The 17,653-nt window shown below is 53.8% G+C and overlaps 1 protein-coding gene across 1 annotated transcript in view; it reads left to right on the forward strand.

Moving 5' to 3' along the window:
* HYDIN (HYDIN axonemal central pair apparatus protein) overlaps positions 1-17,653 on the forward strand; it is a 160,160-nt gene that overhangs the window by 141,144 nt on the left and 1,363 nt on the right. Inside the window, exons 63-83 of the mRNA XM_075160949.1 lie at positions 521-781; positions 1,314-1,456; positions 1,797-2,015; positions 3,213-3,373; positions 4,212-4,324; positions 5,910-6,156; positions 6,704-6,916; positions 7,574-7,712; positions 8,037-8,202; positions 8,621-8,768; positions 9,922-10,129; positions 10,386-10,607; positions 11,187-11,356; positions 11,549-11,747; positions 11,934-12,092; positions 12,663-12,943; positions 13,280-13,499; positions 14,344-14,556; positions 15,898-16,061; positions 16,363-16,513; positions 16,939-17,169. Of these exons, the coding sequence (XP_075017050.1) occupies positions 521-781; positions 1,314-1,456; positions 1,797-2,015; positions 3,213-3,373; positions 4,212-4,324; positions 5,910-6,156; positions 6,704-6,916; positions 7,574-7,712; positions 8,037-8,202; positions 8,621-8,768; positions 9,922-10,129; positions 10,386-10,607; positions 11,187-11,356; positions 11,549-11,747; positions 11,934-12,092; positions 12,663-12,943; positions 13,280-13,499; positions 14,344-14,556; positions 15,898-16,061; positions 16,363-16,513; positions 16,939-17,169 (4,028 nt within the window). The remainder of the gene's footprint in view (positions 1-520; positions 782-1,313; positions 1,457-1,796; positions 2,016-3,212; positions 3,374-4,211; positions 4,325-5,909; positions 6,157-6,703; positions 6,917-7,573; positions 7,713-8,036; positions 8,203-8,620; positions 8,769-9,921; positions 10,130-10,385; positions 10,608-11,186; positions 11,357-11,548; positions 11,748-11,933; positions 12,093-12,662; positions 12,944-13,279; positions 13,500-14,343; positions 14,557-15,897; positions 16,062-16,362; positions 16,514-16,938; positions 17,170-17,653) is intronic.

The raw sequence follows: 17,653 nt of genomic DNA on the forward strand, positions 1-17,653 counted from the left end.
CTTGGCTTGGCCAAGCAGCAGCCAGATGTTAGACACAGTTTCTTTCCTGGGGTACCCCTAGTTTTTCATGTGGATTCTGCAAGGTTTCCTCCTAGCAGTTGTAGGAAGTTTTTCTGTTCTTCTGGACATGGTGGGTTGAGTTGTGGGGAACTACAGGGAATGGAGCGTCTGAGGTCTCTGCCGCATGTGGGGAGTTACCAGCCTGAACAGAGGCAGCCCTTGAGCCCACAGCCAGCCAACAAAAGCCAAAACCACTCTTTGACCCAGCTTTTCGTATGGCAGGAGCTGGCTGGATGCAGTTTGAGTGAGAGCTGGGTGTTAACCTGAGGTTAAGACACTTAAGCAGTGATATGCATGGTAGTGTCATAGTCTTGTGAATATAGGAGGAGGGTCTGGAACCAACGGTGGGAGAACCTGTGCTTAAAGACAGCTGGGTTTCAACTTCTTATTCCTCTTACACCCCATGGAAATATTTCCTCTGTACGGCTGTATCACCTGTCGGATTTCCATTGCTGTGCAGAGAGGAAGCCCCACACCGCTTCCCTGGTCCTGCATCACGGGGAATTAGCGGAGTTTGATGTCCTTTTCAAACCCACCCTGGCCCAACATGTGGAAGGGAAGATCCATCTGTCAGTGGTGGACAACCCCTATGAAGAGACCAACATTCAGCTGGTGGGTGAAGGCTACGAGGATGACTTCACGCTAGATAACATCCATGGACTAGTGGAAGACAGCAAGGAGGAGAACACTGAGGGCAATGTGGAGGAAGACGTAATTGAGGGTAAGAGAGGAGAGGCTGCCAGGATGGAGCAAGGAACAGGAAAATACACATTTCTGCTCACTCTGTGCCGGTGTGGGTGTGGTCCAGACTTAGCGGACAGATCCTGTTGCCTTTTGTGTAGCTTGCAGAGCAGCCACACTTGAGAACACAAAGGAAGATCCTCTGTCAAGGGAGAAGCTTGCAGGCTAGCAAGGAAGGGTCAGAGATACCAGCGTTCAGCTGAGTAGCTCTAAAAGGAGGTCTGCCAGCCCATGGTATACTATGGAGATGAAGACCACGTATGATAATGTCCCCTCTATATGACCAGGCCTGTGTGTGCATGCTGCACGGCATGTCCCTCTGCACAGCCACAGCCACGTGTTTAGGGACGTGTTAGGGTGTATCTCCGAAGGTGGTAAGATGGGGAACTGCATCTCCCAGAGGGAGGAAGGCTTGGAGCGAGGGAGGGAGTTGGGCATACATGTGTCTGTGCACATGAGGGGGCAGATGGACCTCACCGCACGCTGAGATCCCTTGCTCTCTTTCCTAACAGCTGCCAGAGAGGATCACATCCAGTTTGGGGACTGTCACATCGGGACACCCTACGCCGTGACCTTCACGATCACCAATCGCAGCAGGGTGGAGGCGATGCGGTTCGAGTGGCTGGCAGGCACCCCGTTCCACTTCTCCCCCCAGGTGAGCTTGGAAGGCTCTGCCTTTCCCCGCTGCTCAAGCCCTGCCCGGCGGTTCCCAGGAGCTAGCGAGGAGCCACCACGTACCCATGAGAGCCCGTTCCAGTGCCACGTAGGAGATGCAGTCCCTGGCTTTGCTGGGGCAAGGCTGTCAGCCCCGCAGAAAAAGCTTCGTGTTATGGGTGGTGGCATCTTTTGTTTGTACTTTTCTCTATCAAACCTCAGATAAATACCCAGGAAGATGCAGATTCCTGGCACAGCTGCTCACCGCATCAGTCCCTTTGCTGTTAGTCCTACCCTTGCCAGTGATTCCAGTTTGGTCTTGGCTCTCTGGTTCTCCCTAGGTGGGACACCTCCATGCTGGATGTGCTAAGGACATCACAGTGACCTTGAAATCGGATGTCGCAGTCGCCTTCAAAATGCACCCTGTGAAGTGCCAGGTGGCTAGGATTGCCTTCCAGCTGCCGCCGGAGCAGGTTACTGACTGGGACGACCGCCTGCGCACCGTCAAGTGGGTGGATGCCACGAGGGGCCCGGCAGCCACGTGGCCTGTCAAGAAGAAGGTAAGAAGCACAGCAGCAAAAGCTAACCTAGCTTCCACAAAAAGAGCTGCCGGCGGCAGCAGACCGCCATCTCTGCTGGCTAAGCAGCTCCTGCTTCCTCCTGATGTTTAATCCGTCCGTGAGGTTAACCAGCAGTGCGTTTTAGGGGAGAGGGGGATACACAGTGACCTGGTACGCTCACACAAGATGGGGAAGTCTTCTTGATAAGAGATGTTTAGCCACATGCAAACTATCGGTCTCTGCCAAAAGCTGAAGTGTTGCGGCCTGTGTTGAATGGGAGGTCACATTTTATGATAACACATTTTAGGGTGTTCAAATCTTTTCATCTGATTCAGTGCCTTTTCACCAACAAGGAGTTAAATCCACTGTGCTCTGTCTCTTGTTTTGAAGTGGAGAGCAACGCTAGCGCTCTTCTATGTATGCTGCCTAGCCCACCAGCACATTGTGGGTGAGCTCTGAGCTCTGTCTACACTGATACCAGAGATTTTGGTTGTGGTCTCTATATCGTGTGGGATGTCTCGTTACGGGGCAGCCCAGGCACTGTATGGCAGTCGTGCGGGAGTCCAGAGAAGTGTCATCTCCAGAAACTCTTGCTTTTACTGTCATTATTGCCAGACACACTTATCTTGGGTGATGGTTCTTCCCTAGTTTTTGAACCGTTGTAAAACCTGTAAACCAAACTTCTTCCCCATCAAAGCATCAGCAGTAGGAGACTTTCCTAGTAAGTTCATTCCCATCCCAAAATGCCCGTCCCCAGCCCCACCAGCGTGGCTGTTGCCCCACACGTGACATCTGGACTAAGACAAGAAGGAAAAGGTGCTTGCTAGGTCTGTTCATTCTTGGGGTTCTCCATCCACAGAGCTCCAGCAGGGGAACTTAATCCTAATTTAGAGGCCTGCTGGATTTATAGGGGGCCAGGAAAAAGGTCAGACAATCTACAGGGTTGAAACACAAGGGACTGATACCCGGCCGTAGTCCCCATGGGTGTATTCGCAGTCGTGGTGGTGATTGCTTTGATCAGTAGGTAGAAACAAATACTATAGTGGGAGGGTCAAATTTTGTCATCTTTCCAGGGAAATAAATGGGAATGGTCCTTCCTAGCCCCTATATCATGGCTGATTTTGGAGGCCGAAGGACTCCCTGCTCAGTCTGGCTTTCTGGGCTCTGCTCAGTGCTTCTTCCTTGTCCTGTTTGGAGGTGATCGAGACAGACCCAGAACCAGCTCACACTGTCCTGGAGAAGAGCAGCCGCGAGGTGGAGCTTCACCTCAGTGCTGTCGTTGACTATGCCGAGTTCAAGCTGGATACGGAGATGATTCAGTTCAAGGAGACCTTGCTCTTCCAGACGAGGACGTTCACGTGAGTGCTGGAGGCCGCGCAGGGACTGCGAGTGGGAGCTGCCTTTGCCCAGGGCTGACCCAGTGTCTGCTTCCCCAGAGCCACGCTGTGCTCTCCGATGGCCTCTGCTTTTCCTACTCATGGTCCTGTGCCAGCAGAGGTTGCACTGACATGCTCATTGCTCGGCCGCTTAATAAACCTCTTCTAATCTCCAACGGGCTCATCATCCTTGGAGGGGGATGCTGCTGCCTGCTGGGTCTCACATTTCAGCTTCCACACGTCCTGGGGGCCTGGAGATCTCCCACATGTGGACCTGGGTTCCTCTAAGGCTTTACATTCAGTCTCATCTGCTGTGTTCTTCCCTTTAAACAAATAACTTTTTGTTTTATCCTTTCCAAGTTCTGGCCGGATGCTGGGGCCCACATACCTGCACACAAAGCCAAGCAGGAGATGGTGGCCACCATCCTGCCAAGATGTGCCAGGAGAGGTTCAATTCTGCCATGCCTTTCTGCTGAGAACAACCATGGGTTTGCTTTCGTTGCATGGTGCCTGTCCTCATCTGTTCGAGGACAAGTCTGCAGTCAAAACAACGTCAAACTGAGACATAAAGACCAGAATAAGAGCCTTGGATTAAGTCTCCTGGGCACCGTGACTGCCCTTCCCTCTCTAACTTCCAAACTTTGAAATACTTTGTCTTGGGGCAGCCCAGGGCAGCGATCTAGACATGGCAGAGTTGTCTGGGAAAGAAGATGCTACTCAGCATAAAGAAAGGGGTACCAGGAGCCCACCGTACAGTGTTACTTTTCTACTCGCTTTGTATTTATTGGGCATTTTCTTTTTATTCCTTCTTGTTTTTCAGTTTCCAGCTGTCCAATAGAGGGAATGTGGCCCTGGAATACACCTGGATGGTGGCTGCGGAGGATGAAAGGGCAGTGAGCCATACTGGGGAGCTGCTCCCACCCAGTCTGGATGGTAAGGCACTAGCTCTCTGTGGCAGCTGGGGTTGCCGGGGGGGTTTCAATTGGTAGCTGAGGGCTCGGGGAGAAGACCATACCGCTTCACCCCAAAACATGAATTGATTTTTTTCATCTCTGTCCAGTCTTCCACTTTCATCAGCATCTTCCTAGCTGCAGACTTTCTCCTTGCCCCCTCTCTGCCTTTCAGACCCTCCTGTGCTTGCTCTGGCACTTGTGCTCTGCGCGGGACATGAGCCTGGCTGGGGGGAGAGCCACGTGGTGGGAGAGGACTGGCAAGGGGGATGTCAGGGCACCTCTTTGGGAAGTCTCTAAGACTGGGAAAACTGATGGTGTAACAATGATTAGCTGACCTGCAGTCACTGTCTGTGTGCGATTCCCCAATTCTGGGCAAATGCAAAGTCATTGTCTAAAATGAACCCTCCTAACTCAGGCACCGGGTGTTTGCTGCAGCAGAGACCCTGCTCACAGCAGCCCTCGGAGCTCAGCGCCGGGGCAGTGACTCATTAACCTGCAGTAAAGCGGTTGTGTCTGAGCGCGTGGTCTCCTTGGGAGCAGCATGGTTCTGCGGGGAAAGGGGGCTGTGTGTCCAAGAGGTCCCTTCAGAAACAGGAGTGAGGAGAGCTGTCAACCCTTGCGTTTCCTAGCACAGGCAGCACGCTTGCCTGATGGTCAAGATGGGAGACTTCAACCAAAGTCCTTGACGCTCTGAATGTGCTTATCTCCCTCCCCGGTGGGTCCTGGTGTTGGCTCTTCCCCGGCACAGGGCACACTCGCGCTGAAGCCGGTCTGCTGGGCTGTGCCATCTGTCTGGTCGTCGGTTATGAAAGCCTGACAAAGAGGAAGGAAGGAAAGGGTGTGAAGGACAGAGCAGCGCTGTTCCCCAAAGCCTTCTCTCCACCACACACAACAAGCAAAATTCAGATCTGTAGGCAACAGGGGAGCAGGACTTCACACTGTCCTTAATGCTGAGCGCTGGGGCTGTCTGTACTGGGACGTGAAACAGCGCCCTGAAATTTTCCCAGATACCGTAACAGTCATCTCTACTGTTAGTTCCTGGACATGGTTTGGGAATGAGCGCTGGCTAGAAACCGTTCAGCAGGAGAAATTTGCATCTAGCTACCCAGTCCTGGAGATGGAGAGTTCAAGAGCATGGAGTAAAGCAGCTGGGGGCCCATTTCATTTGCTAACAGACACAGCCTTCCCATCTGTCGCCCAAGCATCTTTACAGAGTGATGTTCAGCGGTGTGTTTTGATTCAAGCAGTTCTCTGGGTCTCTGCTGGGCCTTTTCACTGTATTTGCTGCCCCCCACCCTGTTCTCCCTCCTGGCTGTTCTCACGCTCACACCTGTCCCCGGGACTTTCTGGGATTACGATTTAGCAAGCAGTAACACAGAAGCAAAAAGCAACCTGACCGCTCTCCCTGTTCCTCATCAGGGGGAGTCCTGCTGAAAGCACTTGGCCAGGGATGCTCCAAGTGCATCCCAGCTCCTTTCTGTCCACCTGCAGCAGGAGGCAGGGGTGCTGGGAACAGGATTTCCTTCTTGAAAGAAGATGTCCTGCTAACCTCTTCCTTACCGCAGGGGATTTCTTCTCTTCCACTTCTGGTGCCTCGGTGAAGCTCCAGTCTAGCCGTTGTTCGAGCCAGCTGGGCCGCGCTCTGGAGCACGTCTCTTCCTCCCTGAGCTCATCTCTGAACACCGTCAGTGCCACCCCGCTGTTCTCCGTCGAGCCCTGCAGCGGCACCATCCCTGCTGGCCAGGCGCAGCTCTTCCAGATGAAGTTCTCTCCGGTGTACGTGGGGGACTTTGAGAGCCGTATGCTCTGCAGGTAGGAAACGTCCAGGCTTGGTCGCTTTTCAACTCATGCTACCGATGGATAGTCATGGTATTGCCTCTGGTTGGGGTGGGTGGGAGTGTGGACCTGGGGACAGCCAGCCCTGGAGAGGCAGCAGAAACAACCAACGTACAGGAGCAAAGAAAGGTGATCATCCGGCTGTGGTAGAAGCAGGTATGGAGACACTGGGAAAAGACATTGTGTGAAATATTGAGCTCCTGGAGGGCTGCAAAATCTGGAATGAGAGATCCAGAAGGGCTCTCAAGGGGCCAGCCAGTCCCTAGCTGTGCTTCCTTACCAGCAAGCACGGCCTCCTTATCTACATAGAAACCTGCGTGCTGCAGTTGGTCTCTAGACGCGTAACTGTCCACGTTTCTGCCATTTCACCTCCGCTACCTCTCTGGGAGGGCGTGCAATTCTGTTTGATTTGCTGCTCAACGCTTGCACGGAGAGAGGATGCGCAACACTCTGTGCTGTACGAGGAGACAGGCCGGCAGCCTGGAAATGTTAGTCTGGCTAATACCAGTCCCTTTTTTCCTAGTATTCCTAACCTGAAGCCAAATCAGAAGGGGCCAGAGGTGGTTGTGAAGGGGAGAAGCCTGATGCCAAACTGCCACTTTGAACTGGAAGATTCTGACTACATCACCGCAAAAAGGCGCAAGCCAGAGTTGCAGGGACCAAAGGGGGCCACGTTAGATCTCAACACAAGAGTGATTGAGTTTGCGGCAATTGGAGTGTGTGGCAGGAACAGCAGGTAGGTGTGGGCACGGCTTCTCCTGTTGATGGTCTCCTAGTCGTCCCCCTTAACCAGAGACCTCTCCAGCTACTCTTCCAAGCCCTAAGGCACACCTGTACCTTGTCTGTGATCTGCTGACACTTGGCCACCAGTCTGTTTTGGGGCTGGAACAAGCTGGTCAGTGAAGATCAACTGGCCAGTTTTTTTGTTCTCTTAGTCCCTTTCTTCAATAAGGTATGGGTCAGTCTGGGAGGACCACGTATCCCCAGTCTGTGCTTTGTGGCCAATACAACCTTCGTCCCTTTGAAGAGCATCCCTGGGACATTCTTGCTCCTTTGAGATACCAGTCAGTGAAGGCTGCAACCACAACAGAGAACACCATCTTCCAAAGGAGTCTTACTGGACTTGATTTTACCATTTTCACTTGATCTTCACCATTTTAACATGCAAGAGTTTGGCTAATTTTGTTGATAGCTGTTAATTTTTAGCTACCTGAGAGACAAACAGGGCCCCTAGAAAGCAGGTGAAATGTTTGTGCTCCCAGCGTTGTTCCCCTATACCAAATAACTCCTTCCAGGTGGTGTCCAGGACTGGCAGTGCCTGACGTCTGCTGCAGGACAGAGTCATTAACATCCCAGCGCCACCTTAGCAGTCCTTCTTGCTTTGTGTTCCCAGGACCTTCATGGTTATGAACCCAACCAGTTCTGCGTATTCCTTCCAGTGGACTTGCCAAGACCCTGAAGCCCCACCAGAACAGGTGGCTTTCTTCTGCCTCGCAGAGAGAGGTCAGATCCAGCCAGGGAAGAAAGCAGAGGTGGGTGCAGAAAATTAAGAAGGTGGATCCAGTACACATGTATGCCAGTTTAACACCGGCTATGTCTGCACTTACTGGGCGTCCCATCTCACTCTGAGCTTGCCAAGACCATGAAGAAACCTTTGATGGCAGATGACCCTGTTCTCACCCTGTACCCCACACCTGCCATGCTTTTGGGCTGTAAGTGGCACAGCAGCCTATCTCTGAGCTCACAGCAACATAAGGTGGAAGTTTCTGGGGTTTCTTGGTGGTATAGATGGCACCTCCCTCCCCTTACCCTGCCAAGGGCAGCAACTTTCCTTCATTTGCCTCTTTCTCCCACAGATGAAGTTTGAATTCATCCCCCGGCACCTGGACATCACAGAATCATTCTGGGTCTTTACAATCCCTGAGCAGAACATTTCAGTCCCGTTCCTGTTGGTGGGCAATGCCACCGACCCACTAGTGACTCTGGACAGATCCCACCTGAACTTCCACTTGCTGTTAATCGGTGAGCACCGTGGTTATACCTTACGCGCTCAGAAGTGTACCTCTCCAGGGGCCCCGTTATTCCAGCAGGCTCCCACGAGAAAGCTGGAAATGGAAATGGGCTCTTGTGAGCAGAGCATCCAGCTCCTGGCACCCAAGCGTACGAGGGAATGGAAGGGGAAGGGAGGAGGGCACGTGCCAGGGACATGGCATGTAGTTGGGGCTGTTTCCAAGAGGGGATTTGGGAGTGATGGAGGGGAGCCCAGGGGGTCAGAAGTACGTTTCCATGTTGGTATCCTGAGCATGCCGTGCTGCAGGCAATGCTCCTCACTGCAAATTGCCTGCTGGGCTCAGCCGGCAGGCAGGAGTGCAGTGGGCAGTTGTGGTCTGGTGGCCAGAGGAACAAAAGGTTTTCAGCAGCCGCTTTGTCCTCTCCCCAGGGCACGAGGTGCACCAGACTGTCTATATGATCAACAGTGAGAAGGAAGCCTTCAGCTTTGCTTTCAGAGAAAGCTCTCTCTTCTCAGAGGGATGCAACGCCTCCGTGAAAATAGAGCCCCTAGAAGGCTCCGTTGCTCCTCTTTCAAGGTAACAGGGCTCACAGGCCAGGTTCCCTCTCCTGCATGCCAAACGTTGCGCTGTCATTTTGCTTTTAAGGCTTTCTCCTCTCCGCAGTCACCAGGTGACTCTCAGCAATAGCATACATCTGCCTTGTTTCGTTCCTTCCCAATGGGCACACCATGAAACTGTAGGTTTCTCCATAAAGTGGCTGTGTCGGGGTTACCCCAGTCTTCTAATCCCCCCTCCTGGAGAAATTCAGGCTTTGGATCTTCTAGTTTTGATGACAAAAGCATGTTTGCTTTTGAGCAAAGCACAAAGCACACAGGCGGCATTTAAGCCCATCATGGGGGACAGCAACAGGCTTACACAACTAGCTGGGTTTTGCAGGATCACCTGTCAGAAAATGGGTGCTCTTTTCTTGTAAACTGCAGCCATGACTTGCGATCAGACATGATCATGAGTTCAAGCAGTGTAACAGGTCACCAGCTCATCTGCTGATCCACCATGGATGTCCCTGTGCCCACTTGTAGCCTGTCTAGGTGTAAGGAGAACGCGTTAGCTCCGGGAAGCTTTGCTGTGGCTTAAAAGATGCTGAATTTTGGCTTGCCACAGGGTGCAAGAGAAGAGAGCATCCTGTATCAGTTACTGTGGCTCACCTGCGAAGTGGTTATTCCTTAAATCTCTGTAGTTTGGTTGTGTTTGATCACGTACCTAGAAATTACCCATAGAAATTACAAAGAGGCAGTTTGGTGGCACCCGCGTTGTACTGCTGGCACGGGAGCTGGATGATTCCTCTTTGCATTTGGATGTTACCCTCGTCATATAGATCGGAGAGATTGGGGGTGTCTGAGTGCCCTCCTCTGTGTTTGGGACAGAAGTGGGATCTCAACCCAATGCTGCCCTGTAGCACATGAGCAGGGCAGCGTTAGCTCAGGGTTTGCTGCCTCGTTGTTGTGTCCTCTGCCATTTCATTGCACGGGATCGTCATGCCCTAAACAGTTCTCACCAGGGCTTGCTCCATAGTGGAAGGTCCTGGAAGGGCAGAGTGCTGCTCCTGGTTTCTCCCAGGCCTGGGGTCTCACCACAGCCATTGCACAGCCGCTCTCCCGTAGAGCAGGCAATGTGGGGCCAAGAAAGCTAAGGGACAGTGAAGGGAGCAAAAAGGGTCTTCTCTCCCCAGGCTTCCCGTTACAGTCGTCTTCACGCCAACACTAGAAGGAGAGGCGGTCTTCAACCTCAAGTGCGATGTCAGGAGGAAGACCCAGCCCCTCTCCTTGAATATCAAGGCCACCGGCTACAGCATGAACGTGTCCGTCAGGTGCGAGGACAGCGACGGCCGTGTCACTGAGCTCAGCGCACGGAGGATCAACGTCATTGATTTCAAGGAGGTGAGCAGTTCCCTGAACCATTTGCCCCACGAAGCCCTGCAAGGTTGGGCCTTAACCGGGAGCTTTGCAGATATATTTGAACAAGAGGGAATGTTTTTCTTCCTTTATGGGTCTCTAGAGGGAGGGAGATTGATCCTTCACACAGGTCATTAGCCGAGTGTGAAAGATGCAGGAGCACCTTAGGAAGGAGCACTTGCTGGGCCAGCTGACACTCCATGTGCTCCAACCCCTAGTCCCCGCCACCTTCTCCCCACAGGTACAGCTAAACGAGAACATCAAGCGCATCTTCAGCATCCACAATAACGGCAAGTTCAGCTTCACCTTCTCGTGGGAGCTGAGCGGCCCCGCAGCCCGTAAGCAGGTCCTTACCGTCACCCCTCGGACGGGCGCCGTGCAGGCGGAGGGGAAAGCAGAGACCCAGCTGGCTTTCCACCCACAGAAGATGTGCTCTTTAAAGGACGTAGAGCTGACGCTGCAGGTGAGGCACCAGTGTTTAATACGGGACCTTCGCCTTCCCTACGCAGCAGCTTGGCAGCAGGAGCCCGGAGTTAGGGGTGAACTCCATCACTAAGGAGCCTGAACGAGGCAAAGAGGCTTCTGCTGCCAAAATAAAGCGTGTGACAGCTGCTGAACGGACTAATTTAATAAGTGCTTATCCGGGACCACTTTGGGAAGCGCTTTTGTGGCAGGACACATCCCCCAGGCCCTTTCTGCCACTAATTTTGGGGGGGGTCCTAGATGTGCGTGGAGATGGAGCTGTTTCTCCTTGCCAGGCCCCTGCTGAGTCGGGTCCCACAGCTCAGAAAGGTCCTGTCAGCATGTGGCCACACTGCTCGGCACGTGGCTGCACAAAGCAGGGCCATGACTCTCCAAAAACCCTTTCCTTCTCACCCCAAGCCTTCCACCTTCTGTTTCCGTTCTGGGGTCCTTTGGCACCTGCTTTTCCTTATTGTCGCTGCAGCCAGCTGTCCCCCATCCTCTTCCTCGGCCATCTCTGGTGTTTGCAGTGGTAGTTCCCATCTCTTCAGCTGGCTCATGCTGTCTTTCTCCTCACCAGATCAGCAAGGGTCCCACGTTTACCTGCGTGTTTCTTGCCACCGTGGTAGTGCCCACTGTTCACTTCTCCGCCACCAGACTCAACTTTGGAGCCTGCTTCATCTACCACGCTGGGATGCCACCTGCCCGTCAGACCCTCGTCATCACGAACAAGGCAGACAGGGATGTGAGGTAGGCCTTCTCCACACACTCCTTCGGCCCTTGCTTAGCACGTGCCTGCTCCGTGTCCTCATGACCCCTGTGGGTGAAATCCTGAGGATGCAAGGAGAGGAGACAGGAGAGCCCTAAGTAGCCCTGATGTTGTCGTCTGAGCACGCGCAGCCTTGTGACACCTCGGCTCCTCTTTGCTCTGTTTTCTGCCAGCTTGAACTGCTTGTTCACCAGCACCGCGCACCTGGAGGTGGACTTCCCAGGGTACGTCCTACACCCAGGAGGGACAGTGGAGGTGCCCATCACTTTCTATCCCAGAGAGGCTGCATCTTATCATGAGCTCATCCCTTTTGAAATCAATGGTCTTTGCCAGCAGACTGTTGAGGTCCAAGGAAAGGGCACGGAAATGAAGGTGAGATGAAATCCAAATCCTAAAACCCTCCCAGGTGGCAGGCAGCCAGCATGGCTTTCGCTCTCATTTTCTTCATCTCTTCCCCAGTCTACCCTAGGTGGCAAAAAAGCCATGGTGCCTACGAGGGTGGCAAAAAACCTTTTCTCCTTCTTTCCTTTCGCTTTATATTGATCCCTCCTGCCTCAGGTTGACATTGTGGAACCACAAGGAAAGGTGATGAAGCTGGGAGCCCTCTCCATCGGACAGACGGTGAAGAAGATCGTCACCATAGCAAACAACAGCGCTGCCCCTCTCACTTTTAAGCTCAGTCTCATGTCCACCACGCCAGAGCTGCAAGAAGCTGGGGTAAGGCCCCTTCCTTTGATGTGCCTACGGGGATGCCTGCAGGTAGCTATGAGCTGCTCTGGGTGGGAGCTAGTAGCTAATTACAATTGTGTGCTGTCTTGGCTGTATGTATGCTGTCCTGTCCTCCCTGCTGGGACTGCTCTACCAGCAGATACTTGCAATGTGAACGCCTCGTCTGAGCTAGGTGTCGGGACTCCCCTAATAGCCAGAAGTGAGAAGTAGGCACAGTTCCTCTAACCTGTTTCAGACAGGTATGTTGGGGTGTGGCCATGTATTTTAGATATGGAAAGGTAAGGGAGATAAAGGAATCTTTAAAGACCAAGAGTTGCAGCTTTCTTGGAGCTTACATGAAATTGCTTCAGAAGACGTAGTTCAACTCACCATGGCCAGATGGACACATCACAGGAAAACACCTTTGGTGCCTAGGAATGCGTATCAGGGAATGAGTGGGATTGGGGAAATGTTGGTGGGGACAGAACAGGAATTGGAAGACTCTTCTCTGACTCTAGCAATGGAGGATTCACAGCTCGGTTGCCAGATGAAGTAGTCTCCACTCATTTCTTTGGGCAGGTTCTTTGCTTGAACCCTACCAGCTCACTAAGTCTGAAGCCCAAAGGAGATACCTGCAAAGTAGAGGTGACCTTCTCCCCAAAGTGCCGCATCCAGCCTTTCACCGAAGAAGTGATGTTGGAGTGCAACGGCCTGGTGCGCTCCCTCTTCATGGTGCGGGGCTCCTGCCAGGGCATCCGTGTGAGCTTGGACCAGGAACACCTCAGCTTTGGAGCGGTGGTGCAGCAGAGCTACACATCCCAGCGCATCATGATGCAGAACACGGGCGACATTGGAGTCAAGTAATGCAAAACCCTGAGGGCTGAGAACTTGGGTGAGGGTTGGATGGAGCTGTAGCTTGCCCAGATAGTTCCCCTCTGCATTTCCATCCTAGTGGAAAGTTGTGCAGCCAAAGCTGTGCAGTCAGGCCCTGAAGTTAGGAAGGGGTACAACCAAAAGCTTGTTTACAGATGGGTGCAGCTGCGTCCTGCCCAACCTGAAGCCTTACTGCCAGGTGGCTCAGCATCATGCCCGAGATCTGGTGGAAAAACCCACATGATGCTTAGAAACAGGACACTGCGTTTGCAGCCTCCCAGTTGCTAATCCTTCCTTTCTGTCCCTGTGCTTTCCTTGGCAAGGTTTAGGTGGGACATCGAGAGCTTCAAGCCAGATTTCTCCATCAGCCCCGCAAAGGGTTACATCTCCCCAGGAATGGATGTCCCCTGCGTTGTGACCTTCCGCCCCTCTAAGCTGAGCCATGCTATCCAGTACGAGGGCCTGCAGTGCTTCATCCAGGGCAGTGAGCCGCTCCGGCTTACGCTGGCAGGCTGCTGCATGGAGACCCCTGTGACCAAAGAGGTAACCGGAGCAGAGACAGGATGGGTCGCCCCCCCCTCACCCCACCGTTTGCACCATATCTCTCCCAGGGCAGGGACTGGGGGATATTTACGTGCATAGACTCACTCCTGCCTATCATCCTGCCTGGGTATCCCAGAGAGCTGAGCAGGGCAGGATTCCCAAAATTTCTAAGCCCTGTAATTGCCTTCCTCCCCTGTTAAAGGTGCTGCTCCTCCAGCGAGCACCTCGGCTGTCCTGGCTCGGCATTGCACCACCCTTGCAGCGGGGACACCCTGCAGGGCTTTTCTGAGACCCTCCCCACCCAGCTATACCCACAACATTGCACCCGCAGCCACACTGCTCCTCCCTGTCGGGGCAGGGGAGGGTATTCAGCACTAGGAGCAGGCGAGACATCTGCATCCAGCTCCTGGGGCACAGGGGTGCAGTGTGGAGGACTCCTGGCCCTCATGGGCACTGCAGTAGGGTGCATCTGGGGGGTGTTGGCTCTTGCCCCCAAAAGAGACCCCAGAGCTGCTCTTCAGCCTGCCCACGAAGGGGCTGTGCAGCTGCAGGTCTTGTCCTTGCACCGGAGAGAGATCCTTCCAGGACTCCTCATTTTCTTTCTCCCCTCCTTGGGACGTGGCAGCCCCCTTCACCCAGCATGTAAAAGACTCATTCCTCTCCCTTCTCTAAGAACCAACAACTTGATTTACACCAAAAGCTATGGCTCAAATGGAAATTTTGCATATGAAAAGGAAAAGCTGCTTCCTGTGCTCCAGGGCCTGGTATAGAGCTAGTTCAAGTCCGTGAGAGTTGAAGGGGTTCCTCGGTATGACCAAGCAGCCTCTGTGCTCCTCTGTTGCAGACACTGACTTTCACATGCGACGTGCGTGAGGAGCACAGCCAGACCATCCTCCTGTCCAACCCAAGCAATGAGGCCTGGACCGTGCAGCCTGTCATTGACGGGGAGCACTGGAAGGGGCCTGAATTTTTCCATCTAGAGGCCAATCAACAAAACAAGCCCTACAAGATCACTTACAAACCCCTAACCATGAGCTCTGAGAACAAGAAGCATCAGGTACGTGAGCTGTGCCAGCGTCCTGACCCTCATAGCATGACCCTCATAGCTCACCCAGCTTTGGGCAGGAGACTGGATGAGATGACCTTCAGAGGTCCCCTATGAACTGAAATTACCCTGTGATCTTATGTTGGAAACTGGATTTCTTGGTGGCTAGAGGCCAGGTGTAAGGAAAGTTCAGGTGGGAAGTCTGGACTGGCCACTAAACCTGTCGGAGCAGCTATCCTAAAAAGCCAGGTTGTCTGAAGGTCCAGGAAATGAAATTTGTTCTGTGCAGCTCCTGGTCCCTGCCCGTGCAGCCCAGAAGGGCTCAGAGTCCCCCGTGCTCAGCCCTGTGGGCTGCACCGGCTCCCCAAGCCCTGGGCACGACCGCTTCTGCCAGCGCTGCCCTGCTGGGGTCCTTTTGCAGTGTGCAGGGAACAGGAGCGGCGAAGCTGCCCTGCCATTTCTCAGCGGCCCCCTGCCCACGAGCAGTCAGGTGGGAAACGACACAGAGATCTCTCTTGACATCACCTTCAGGGATGCAGGAGCTTTGGGAAGAGCCCTTCCTGCAGGTCTCGGGCTGGGCAGGTGGGGTGACTGGCCCCTCTGTTTCCATGGGCCCTATTTCTGAGACACACCAGGGACAAGCTCTTAAATCATGGGGAGCGTGGAGGTGTCAGACACCCACCTTGTCCGCCTCCAGCTGATCTTACACCACGCCAGAATTTAGACCAGAGCAGAGACTTCTGGGCTCAATCTCCGGGTGCGGAGTGGATCTGTGCCCTGTAGGGTTGCATATGCTCAGTATCTCCTTAATGTACAGCCTTGCATGAAGAGTCCTGCAGTTTTCAGCTGCTCTGGAGACAGAGGAGATGCCACAGGCAAGTGGCTGTGACCCATTGGCACCCAAAATGAGTACTGGATATGAGCTTTTCATGGCCCACCCTGGCCGGTGGGACCCTGCCTGTTAGCTTACAGCAATGATGCTGGAGCACTGCCGGGGCAGTCGAGCTTAGCAGGGATTGCCACCCCTTTACCACAGCTGATGTGCCCAAGTTGGTAAGGCAAGTGAAGAGGTGTTAGGACGGTCAGACCAGCTCTGCTGTAGGGCTGGTGTTTCCCTGCTTTGCCCAGATGTGCTGCCTTTTTGTCCCGGGGCTGTGCCAGCCCGAGCGGGTACGACGTTGCCATCTCCGCCTGCGCAGGACACAGGGCTGCGGTCACGGCTCTGCCAGCTGGAGCTGCTCAAAGCTGCTCAAGTGACAGCCTGAGATGTGGGACTGTCCAGGCGTGCTCGAGAGCCAGTAACTGGTCCGGATAGAGCAGGAGAGCTCACTTATCCTATTACTTGTCTTCTAGGGCTCCATCTTCTTCCCATTGCCGGATGGGACAGGCTTGTACTACCTCCTGCAAGGGACTGCTGAGGCCCCAAAGTGTTCAGGGACCATTTTCCGGCAGGTACCGTGTAGGACTTCCTACACTGAGCTCATCCCTGTCTCCAACTGGCTGAACAGACCACAGAGGTGAGTCCAGCCCAGGAAGGCTCGTCCCACCAGCAATCCCTGCAGCAGTGCAGGGAAGGGCTTTCCACTGCCTGGAAGCTCCTTCCTGCAAGCTTGTCACTCTCCTTGGCCATTTCTGGCCATAGGTGTGTGGGATCACGCTACCCATGTTCTGCCTATGCAGACCCATCCTGGAGGGCTTTCCTCCAAGGTGGATGAGAGCTGACTCCCTCTGCCTGAGGCATTGAGGATGAGAGGGGCTGTGTTGTACCCCCACACGATGGGATGTCGTTCCCATTGACTGCATCCTTCTCACCCACAGGTTCCTCGTGGTGGTGGACATACTCAAACCAGAAAACCTGGAAAGCAGTTCTGTGCTGCAGGGGCTGGAATACATCGATGTGCCAGCCTCTGCCAAGAAGGACTACAAGCTCACGTTCCTCTCCTACAAGGAAGGAGTCTTTAACACAATTGTAAGTGTGGACAGCAGGCTGAGGGGCCCTTCAAGGAGCTGTTTGTCACTGAGAAGCTACACGCCTGTTTTCATACCTCTGCGTGACCACTGGTGGGATTGTAGGTGTCCTGGGTGGGTACTGAACAGCAGGCACCTCTCCGCACAGCCCACTCACGTGGCAGTCTCTCTGTGAGGGTCCCACTGGGGGCTGCTAAGCTCAGGTGGGTCAGGGCATTGGTGAGCTGGAAGCAGTGGGCGATCAGGAGACTACGAAGTGGAAATACCACACATGCTTTCCCCTGTCTTGCAGTCTTCTTAGGTGGCTGCTTTCGACCGTTCTTGGAAGTCGGGTGCTGAGCTTGGGGGGCTCTTTGGGCTGGCTTAGCCCAGCTGGTATGTTCTTACGTGCAGAATGACCAGCGCTTCCCTTTTTCTCTGATGCAGGTGACCTTCCTCAATGAGGTGACTGAGGAGTACTTGTTCTACATGGTGACTTTCAAGGCCACCGCTTCAGGACCCATCAGCACTGTTGAAGTGACCACCGCTGTTCGGCAGAGAGTGTCTTCCACCGTCAAGGTGGACAACCCTCTGCCTGTCCCAGTGACGTTTGCCATAGATTGCAAAGTGCCCGATGTCAGCGTTCCCCCACATTTCACTGTTCCTGCGCAGTCGGAGGTAGGAGCAAAGCTCATCCAGTATGCTCTCCTCTCCCTGCAGTCTTTTTGGGAGCAGGTGAGAGCGATGCCCTACATGAACCATCTGGGGCTGCTTTCCAAGGGTGACAGGTCCCACCTGCTAATAATCTGAAGGGTAAGCAGTGTGTGAGGATATCCCTGGTGGGAATCGCCCTGTGCCGGTGGAGTCTGCCGTGCTACCCCTTGTGATACGCTCCCATCAGGCCTCACGTGGCAGGTCCTTGTGCCGCATGCTCCTTCTTTAGTGTGGGTATCTTCAGTTTAGAGTGGCCACAGGGCATGCCTCACCCCACTGGCAGGGTGCTTGCAGCCTGGATTTGATAGGAGGTGTTGTGTGGCCTGGGGGAGATTAGGGGCATTTTAGGGTGGGAAGCTTCTGAGAGAGTGCTGGAGGACTCTCAGCTTTGGGGACAGTCCCCCAAGTGAACTGTCCCCCACATGCAGCAGGCTCTGACCCAGGGAGA

Source organism: Calonectris borealis, chromosome 12 (genome assembly GCF_964195595.1).
Source record: "Calonectris borealis chromosome 12, bCalBor7.hap1.2, whole genome shotgun sequence".
In the NCBI taxonomy this organism is placed as follows: Eukaryota; Metazoa; Chordata; class Aves; order Procellariiformes; family Procellariidae; genus Calonectris; species Calonectris borealis.